General features: G+C 35.5%; 1 protein-coding gene across 1 annotated transcript; it reads right to left on the reverse strand.

Annotated features, from left to right (window-relative positions):
* Nucleotides 1–4,816: 4,816 nt before the first annotated feature.
* Nucleotides 4,817–5,758, reverse strand: LOC138092548 (olfactory receptor 52E2-like). Its single transcript, XM_068988568.1, has one exon. It carries the CDS (start codon nt 5,750–5,752, stop codon nt 4,817–4,819), a length of 936 nt encoding a protein of 311 aa, XP_068844669.1. The 5' UTR covers nt 5,753–5,758.
* Nucleotides 5,759–10,397: the final 4,639 nt, after the last annotated feature.

Below are 10,397 nucleotides of genomic sequence, written 5' to 3' on the forward strand. Positions count from 1 at the left end.
AATATCTAAAATCTTTACACTCCCTTGTCATGTGTTGGGGAGAGTTTGAGGGCAAGCAGTGAAAATTTTGTTGAAAGGAGATGATTTCAGAGAATAAAAACACCTTTCTAATCAGGCTGATGAAACCTGTACTCCTAATTTACCACAATGTAGTTACGGTTTTCCATCCTTTCTCTCTTCCTCACCTTGTCTTTCATTCTCTTTCTTTTCTGTCATCTCTTTTTTCCTTCTTTTCTTCCATCTTTCTTTCTTCTTCCCTTTTTTCTTTCTCTCCTCTTTCTTTCTGGAACAAAAAACAAGAAGAGATTATACAGCACTACTGAAGAGAAGATGGGGGCCGAGGAGTGTGGGAAGAAAGGGGTGGAGGAAGGAAAAGAGAAGCTTAAAGAAGGGAAAGAAGAAAAAAAATGGAAGTAAAAAGGAAGGAAGGAAGAAAGGATGGGAGGAAGAAAGGATGGGATAAAAAAAGAAGGAAGGGAGGAAGGGAGTCTCAGGTTAATCAACTCTTCATGAAAGTGAGAGACAAAAGTCCAAATTTGGGGAAGTATTTTAATAATGTTATGACTAAAATAGAGAATCCCCAGCCAGTAAATCCTCCTAGACTGTATTTAATCTCCATCTTCAGATTTCTTACTTCTCTGCTTCCCTCTTGGTAATAAGCTTTATAAACTAGCACTTAACTCTGGGTCTATGATGATCTTATTTTAAAATTATTATAATACACAAATTGCCCAAATACACAATTATCCCTGGCAGTAGAGATCATCATTTATACCATAATTTAAGTTCCCTTTATAGGTGATTATTTAAAAATTTAAATTGTTTCAGCATGACCCACTGAAAAACTTTTTCTGTCAGAAAATCTTTCTACAGTGGTGATACAGAGTTTAATAAATTCACCTGTAGCTCATTCCTTCACTGTTGAACACTGGTCTCTAATGACTATCCATCTCCATCACACATTTCAAAAGCAACTTACCTTCAGGAGGAATAGGGCTAGAGAGCTCCAATACACCTACGAAAGAGAATATAGTTTTATACTACCTGTACTTAGTATCTTTGGGGTCATGTCTGAAAGCAAAGTGAACTCATATCCCCTATGGGAATCAAGATTAACAACTCAGAGTCTCCTGGGAACAATTCCATTAACTGTACCTGGAGCAAAGGGACTGATGTGGAGGCAGACATAGTCTTTAGTCCACACCTTTCCCCCAATGCACGCATATATTGTTAATAGGAAGTCAGAGACACAAAACTAATACCATCAAAACCTATGCATATGAAGTGAACAGAATGAAGTGAACAGAATCTCTTACTGGCTGAATTTTGCAACACAATTTTATTAAATATAAAAATGCAGTTTAGGGCATCAGTCACTGACACATGTATCTTCCCTTCCCACATCCATGTCTTAGCACTCATCAATAATTTATTGACATATCATGATTTTTCTATAAGACAAAGTCTTTAATTTTTTTTTCCCATGCAGTGCTAGTCTTACTGGGTGTAAGATAATAAAAAATAAATAACATAAAAATTATTTAAAAAATGTATTTAGATAAATGAAATGAATGGGAACCAAAGAAAGAAAAGATACGTTATTCTAACATTTCAAAGTCATAAATCAAAATGTATTTTTAACATAATGAGAGCATAAAGTTAAAAGTATAATATTTAATCACAGAAAAATTAAAACTGGGCATTCAATCATGAAAGGAAGACTTCAATATCCCTATGGAGATAATTTTTTTTGTTCCTAAAAAGCTACATAGAAACTGAAACCTTGACTACATTTTGGGCAGCTGATCCTGTTCTTCACTGAGCTTATTGTTACGCAAAATAGTACATTTCATTATACTGAAGTAAATTTATACTAAGATTTTTTTATTTGTAATGATGAGACATCCTAACCAGGATGATAATTGTAAACATGTTTAAGACAATTATTACCTAATGTTGCTATTACTTGTCACAAATAATTTGCCAATTTATATTCTATTTTGCATGAATAAATTCATTGGATTGGAAAGCTTTGCTAACTTACTTCCTCCCTGCTTTCATAATTAAATCAGTTACTCTTTTCTTCTCAATACAATGTATCCTTTACCCAGCCTGTTTCAGTAGTTTCTGGCATAATAACTTATATCAATACATATATTTGATATCAACTTTCTTGTATTATGCTATGACTGATAAGCAATAAGTTCTTTCATTCTTAGATTGATTCATTCAGCAGACACTTATTGAGTAGCTTGTGAGTCACTTAATAGGTAAGTAGCATTAAATTTCATATGATCTGGGAGTAGAGGGGATGATAGGCAGTCATTGCAAGATATTATATTAAGTTGTAAGAGAACCCTGAATAAATAATAAATGAAAAAAGTAAGCATTATTCTACTTTAAATAGTGTAAAAGAAATTTCCCTAGAGTTTGTTAATATATAAAAATTCATTTCCATGTAAACCAGTGTTTTTCTGAAATAAGATTTCATTTGAGTAGTAGATTTTAAAATATAAATGTCAGAAAATTGGTGTAATATTAGTATTTAGTTGTTGGGGAAGGGAGGGCAAGTCAGTAAGTCTTATAAAGTAGGTATATTTGGATTGCAGAGGAGTTTATTAAGGACTAGGCACACCTCTACAAAATGATGACCAAGAAGAATGTTAAATGTAATAGCAAAACTGAAACTGGGAGAGATTTTGGCATAGAGTATGTAGCAAAATTACAAATGTCGTATGCTGATTGCTAGAAACAGTAAGATGGTAGTATCAGAGGCAAAAATGAAAATGTTTCAGATAATTCTGAAATAAAAGGGCTTCTTTGGTGCCTCAGTGGTATAGAATCTGCCTACCAATGCAGGAGATGCAGGTTCAATCCCTGGATTAGGAAGATTAGCTGGAGAAGAAATGGCAAACCACTTCAGTATTCTTGTCTGAGAAATCCCATGGATAGAGGCAGGCTACTGTCCATGGGGTTATAAAAAGGCAGGCACAACTTAGTGATTAAACAACAACAACAAATGAAATAAAATCAGCTGATCTGGAAGACTGAAAGTGACCAGTGATAAAGGTACTTCAGTGATAGAGTCATCAGACTGATGATATGAGAAATTAGGATACAAGAAAGAGGAACATATGATTAAAAGTAACAGATATAAATGAAATAACAGAATATTGTGGAGATAACCTTCCTCACACTATATAGGGATAAAGAGAAAAATAAATTATGTAATTATTTCCAAATTACACATTTCTATTAAAGACTAAGAGGTAACACTAAACATAAATGTAAAAAATATAAATTAAATTTATGGATAATATATATTAAATTTGACACTAGTTGTACTTTAGTTGTGTCACTACAGCTTCAGGGTATTTTGTATAAGGCTAATATTAAAATAAAAACCCATAAACATCTCTAATAGAAACATTGTTGTCAAGGGTGAGCATCAGTAACAAAATATGATAACACAAATGATAATGATGATAATGCTGTTGTAGTGGTTTAACCATCCAATCATGTCCAACTCTTTTGCAATCTCATGGACTGTCACCAGTTAGGTCCCACTGTCCATGTTATTTCTCTCGGAGATCTTCCCGATTCAGGGATCAAACTCACATCTCCTGCATTGGCAGGTGGATTCTTCACCACTGAGCCACCAAGGAAGTCTGATGATAATGTTAATGGCTAATAATTATTTTTATTTACTATAAAAAAACATGCAGGTACTATATTGCATAAACATGCAATGTAATTAAGTCTCATGTTTAACCTTTGAAATAAAACTATGGCAATGCTTATAAAATAAGGAAACTGAGGATCATTGAAATATGTATATTAAAGACAGAACTAGGACCAAGCAAGTTCTGTCTGTTAATGAAAAAAGGAAACAACAACTACAAAATTAGTCTAAAAATAAGTTATAGAACATACAGAACTAAGAATGTGAATGTAGTCAACCACTCTAGGCTGTAGATGGTTTCTTTACTTACGTTTATGTCATAGTTTGGTTTATGAAACCTAAATATATCTGTGATAAACTCTGCACAAACATTTATAATGAAGCTTTTATAGGCATTCATTTCCCTAGTTCAATTTTATGTGCAAAATAAGTACCTAATCTATGACACAATTTTGGATGTCTATAATATTTATGATGAAATCAAAGGATATCATATTTAAGTCCTTAAAATAAAAATGATTGAGTTCTAAAGGTAGAGAAAATGAGAAAAAGAAGGAGAAACAAGAGAGGATTGCAAAGTAAGAGGGGAGAAACAGTTACAGGGCAACTTGGAGATAAACAGGGAGTGAGAATCATCAAAAAAAATGCACATGAAAGATATAATACAAAAAAAAAGTACATTTTATATTTCTACTTCAAATCTACTGATACCAGTGATCAAATATCATATATAAAGACTGTCACAGACTTTCACTTACCATTTGAATTGGATAACAAGGCTTAGATTTTTTCAGTCTCTAAACTCATTAAAATAGTTACAGAAGGTAGTCAAAATACATATTTTGTCAATCACACTTAAATGTACATAATTTAATAAGTTATTTCCCTGCTCAAAAGTTCCATCTCATACATATTAGGTGCTGCTGCTGTTAAGTCACTTCAGTCGTGTCCGACTCTGCGCGACCCCATAGACAGCAGCCCACCAGGCTCCCCCATCCCTGGGATTCTCCAGGCAAGAACACTGGAGTGGGTTGCCATTTCCTTCTCCAATGCGTGAAAGTAAAGTCGCTCAGTCGTGTCCAACGTGGGGTGCCATTGCCTTCTCCATATTAGGTGCTATTCCATTTTAATTCCTTATTTTTGTAATAACATTTTTTTCACACGGTCATAGATCTGCTTGGTTCTGACTCCGTATATGACAGGGTTGAGCATTGGTGGCACTGTAACATAGAGATTGGCCAAAACTATGTGAATATAACGGGGGACATTTCTGCCAAAGCGATGTGTCATAAACGAAAATAGAGCTGGTGTATAGAAGGCAAGAATTACGCAAACATGGGAACCACATGTGCTGAGAGACTTGAGTCGTGCTTCACGAGAAGGAAGACAAAAAACAGCACGGAGTATCTGAACATAAGAAAGGGCAATGGCTATGATATCAAACACTAGGATTGAAATAGCACCTAAGCCATAGATGATATTGATCTTGATGCTGGCACAAGATAGGCGAGCAAGACCCATGTGTTCACAGTAGGTATGAGGGATGACTTGATTCTCACAGAAGGGCAGCCGTAAAATGAGAAATACAAATGGAATAACAGAAATAAACGATCTCACCAGCACACCAACACCAATCATAGAAACGACCCTGTTGGTGAGGACAGTGCTATATCGGAGAGGGTTGCAGATGGCCACATAGCGGTCATAAGCCATTGCCAAGAGGACTGCTGATTCCATACCAGTGAAGTTGTGGATGAAACACATCTGAGTGAGGCAGTCTTCAAAGACAATCTCTTTGAGACTAAACCAGAAGATCCCAAGCATCTTAGGGATGGTAGCTGTGGAGAGACCCAAGTCAATGGTAGCCAACATGGCCAAGAAGTAGAACATAGGCTGGTGTAGACTGCTCTCAGCTTGGATCACAAATAGGATAGTGAAGTTCCCTATCAGTGCAGTCAGGTACACAGCACAAAAGGGAAAGCCAATCCAGATGTGGAGAGCTTCCAGTCCTGGGATTCCCAGCAACAGGAAGAAGGAGGGGTGAAACTGGGTATCATTGGGAAGGGACATCCTGCTTGGTAGTGTTTAAGTCCATGTTCCTTACAAATGGGTGTTTACCAATCTTCAGAGTACTGAGTAAAACTCTGCAATGTTTTAAACCTAAAGAAAATAAGAATACCATACATTTGAGTATATTCACTTCCTCAGTTAATTCACACAATAAGAAATGTAGTATCAATACATAAACATAGTGTGAAAAAGCAAATTCTTGAGAAGGTTTTAGAAATTTTGTAGTGGATTGTCATAAAAAATTCTACGTAATGTATTCATCTTTGTTAGCACTTTTCTTCTCTGCTAATTTGCAATGGTTCTATCACTGGTATTATGCTAAAATTTTGCCTTAATATTAACAACTCATTAATTACCTTCTCTTATCACCATCAACATAATTTATTTTCAATATTGACATACATAGGGCTTTGCCAGCCTCTAAAATGGTCTGTAGTTTCATTTGATTAGATGGTAACACACAAGTATTAAAGCATTTTTTCTAATAATCACTAATGAATACATATTCATTAAGATGCAATCTAAAAGATTCAAAATAATTATAAAGGATTCAGGTAAGCCATTTGTTAATAATTATTCATTAATATTAAAATGTGCAGTTAAAGTGCAATTAAAATGGCAGCATCAACTACCATTCATTAAGGTACTTGCTTACTAATTCCAATGCTACAGAACATGTGCAAATATTATCTCTAATCTTTATAAACATAGATAGGAGAACATCAATCCCATCTTTACGTATGGATCTAAACCTCATATAGTTTAAAAGACTTGTCAAAACTTGTAATTTTTATAGTTACAGAGCTATAGAAAGAAAATAGAAGAGAAAACACTAAACTGAAATGAAAAGAGAATGGGAATAAGGAAAAGCTAATACATGCCTAACCCGTATCATATGTACATAGTTCCCTCTCCTCTACACACATTCAAACAGACACATCATCTCTTTTAAACCCACATCCATCTGAATACAAGATGTCATATCTTCATTATAATCTAAGGAGGTCATAGTAGTAACAGTTTAAGATTCATGGCAAGTATGTTGAACAAAAAACTAAATAGACGCCTGCTCTGGGCAAACTGGGTATACCATTTTCAAAATTACTAAAGCTGTTCTTACAGATTTTCATGTACTTTACTTATGGCAATTGTTAGATGAGTATTTTAAAAATTTTGATCATTCATTACTGATAGTGGTTTTGTAGTAAGAAGGGTCTTTTCATCATTTTGTGTTATTGGAAAATGCCAGAAGAGCAATGGAAATTATGATCACAGTTTTACTAAGACAATCAGGTATCATCTAGACCTGATGATAAGTGTGAGAAAGCAGGGAACTCCTAGGACGAAATGGCAAACATGAAAACAAGGGAAGCTGAAAGCAATAGATGTTATTTGTAGGAGGCACTCTGTGAAATGTCTTTAAGAATAAACTCTTTCTTCCATAATATTGTGACCTTGAAATGCAATAGTGAATACTCTAAAAATGTGTGATATAGATAATTGAAATTAGAATTCAATTATGGAAGCAAAATTTTCTGTGATTCATTAACAAAAGTTGACAGAGTCTTTTTTTTTTTTTTTTTTTTTTTGTATTCCTAGACCAGAAATCAAGTTGTAACTATCTATGGTGATGGATGTTAATCAGATTATTGTGGTGATCATTTCATAAGATGTAGGTTATGTTGTACACTTAAAAGAAATATAACATTATATATCAATTATACCTAAATTTTAAAAAGAAAGAAAAATATCTGAATAGCATCCTCTTCTCTCACACATTATCAAAAAGTACAACTAATTTTACCTCTTCAGTATTGTAAAAATCAGTGCATTTGTCTCATTCATAATGAAATTAGTTTAAATCATTATCATTTCTTGGATTTATTACAGCACAGTACTTTACAGTACTTGAAAGTATGAGGTCTGCAGTCAGACTAATTGTGTTGAAACCCAGATTTATGGCTTATTTACAGTGTAATCAAAGGAAAGTAAGTGACAAGCATTTTTCATCTATAAAAGAAGGAATAAAGTTAAAGCCCTAAATATAATATACTTTTGGTTTTAGATAGATATTGAACACTTTGAGCCTACTTCAAAGATACCAGGCTATCCATCATTCTTTAGATGTCAGGAGAGTGATTTTTCTAAACTGCACAGGATAGATTCAGGCTGAAGTCCAAATGTGTATATTATGATTACATGCTCCTTCCTAAATATGATCTTATCCATTTCTCTAAACTTCTGTCTCAGTCTTCTTTCCCTCAAACTTATCTTCTCTTCCTTTTTCCTCTCATCTTTCCTTTTGTCCATCACTGTGGCCTCTGGATACACTGTGAGTTAGGAGACAGAGAAGACTCACCAGACAGAGCACCAGGATGGAATCCTGTCTCTGTTTTGTCTTAAACCACTTAGTCTTTATGAGAGCACTGCTCTTTGCCTGGAGGAGCTTTCAGTAGAAATTCCCCAAAGCCAGTTTTATAAAGCACAGAAGAGACCTCTGAGGATTCAAGATTCTGATCTGATTTTGAGTTAAAAAAAAAAAAAAAGAGAGCCATTAGGGAACCCTGGTTTCTAAGGAAAAGAAACAAAGTTCAGTTCACTTCAGTCGCTCAGTCATGTCCGACTCTTTGCGACCCTATGCATCACAGCACACCAGGCCTCCCTGTCCATCACCAACTCCCGGAGTACACTCAGACCCACGTCCATCGAGTCAGTGATGCCATTCAGCCATCTCATCCTCTGTTGCCCCCTTTTCCTCCTGCCTCCAATCCCTCCCAGCATCAGAGTCTTTTCCAATGAGTCAACTCTTCGCATGAGGTGGCCAAAGAACTGGAGTTTCAGCTTTAGCATCATTCCTTCCAAAGAAATCCCAGGGCTGATCTCCTTCAGAATGGACTGGTTGGATCCCCTTGCCGTCCAAGAGACTCTCAAGAGTCTTCTCCAACACCACAGTTCAAAAGCATCAGTTCTTCAGTGCTCAGCCTTCTTCACAGTCCAACTCTCACATCCATACATGACCACAGGGAAAACCATAGCCTTGACTAGACGGACCTTAGTCGGCAAAGTAATGTCTCTGGTTTTGAATATGCTATCCAGGTTGGTCATAACTTTTCTTCCAAGGAGTAAGTGTCTTTTAATTTCATGACTGCAGTCACCATCTGCAGTGATTTATGTCAGGTTTACATTAGGAAGGTGACTGAATAGGAGGTCTTTGTACTCTTCCCTCACAGAAACACCTGCTCAGCAACCAGTAATGGATGAAAATAAGAGTTCCAAAATCTAGATGGGAGGTTATAGGACCCTGGTGGAGCAAAGAACGAGACAAAACAGATTGGTAAGAGTAAGAAGAAATGTTTCACTTTACCCTCATCAATGCACCTTTCCTCAGACTGGCACTGCTCTGCACCAACAAATTCTCTCAACCTGAGTTCTCCTTTGGGGGAATGAGAGAGTAAGCCCAACTCCAGATGAATGCGTGTGTGTGTGTGTGTGGCAGGGGTGTGGGGGTACATATACATATAATAGGTATTCATGCACAGGCATAGTCCTTTCTCATTATTCTCAGTAGTTATTTTCCATAAAATCACATGGTCACTGAATTAAAATGTAGGAAAATATCATTCCTAGAGGAAACGCAGATCTAGGTTCCTACAAGCTTCTTGCACTGCTGTAGCCATGTGTTCCAGGAAACAAACTCACTCAGAAGGACAATTCAGGTAAATATTATTTTATTCTAGTACACTTCAAAAGTAAATTTTTAAAATATTTATTTATTTTAGTGCATTTCACTACACTTGACAGCTATTACAAACAGCAAGATTATCAACAAGAAACATGGAAATAATAAAAATGTGGCACTGAATAGAATGCAAAAATAATACTTGTTTACAACATGAAAGAGGAAATGAAAAGTCCACCTCAGCTGAGAATGTACATGTCGGACAATTTAATTTGTCCCAGATCTTTGCATGTCTATAGATGACTGTGAAAATGTCATAACTATTTATTTGAGGTTACAAATAAATTCTTGAGAGTAGGCAAGTTTGCAACTATAGAATTCCCAAATAATGGGGTTGTGCTGTTGAAAGGTTTTTGCTGAACCACATAAGACACCGGGATTCTTGGCCTCCAGAGGAGAAGAATTCAATCTGGGGCCAGTGACGAGGCTTGATCGCTCAGAGCTTTTGTGTAATAAAGTTTTATTAAAGTATAAAAGAGATAGAGAAAGTTTCTGACATAGACATCAGAAGAGCGAAGAAAGAGTGCCCCCTGCTAGTCTTTAGCCAGATATTATATAGCTACTAGCAGTCTGCTAATTAGAGAAAGGAAATGTCTCAAAATTCAGAGAATAGCACCAGGCCCCTCACCCACAACAGGCACTGAGATAACATTGGCATTAGGTGAGTCATCCTGGGCCATAAAACAATTGACATGAATCTTAAAGAAAGGTAGATTTCCAAGCAAATATATAGTTTTATTAACATAGATTAGGAGAACAATGTACAAGTAAAACATATAGGATCTGAGCCTTCAGGTGGAACTGACTCAAAGATGGAGTCTAGGGTAAATGTATAGTGTATTAACACAGCTTAAGGCAAACATTTCCATAACAAAAATGCATTGGTTAGCTCAAGGTTTGAAAAAA

Source organism: Capricornis sumatraensis, chromosome 16 (genome assembly GCF_032405125.1).
Source record: "Capricornis sumatraensis isolate serow.1 chromosome 16, serow.2, whole genome shotgun sequence".
NCBI classification, from domain to species: domain Eukaryota; kingdom Metazoa; phylum Chordata; class Mammalia; order Artiodactyla; family Bovidae; genus Capricornis; species Capricornis sumatraensis.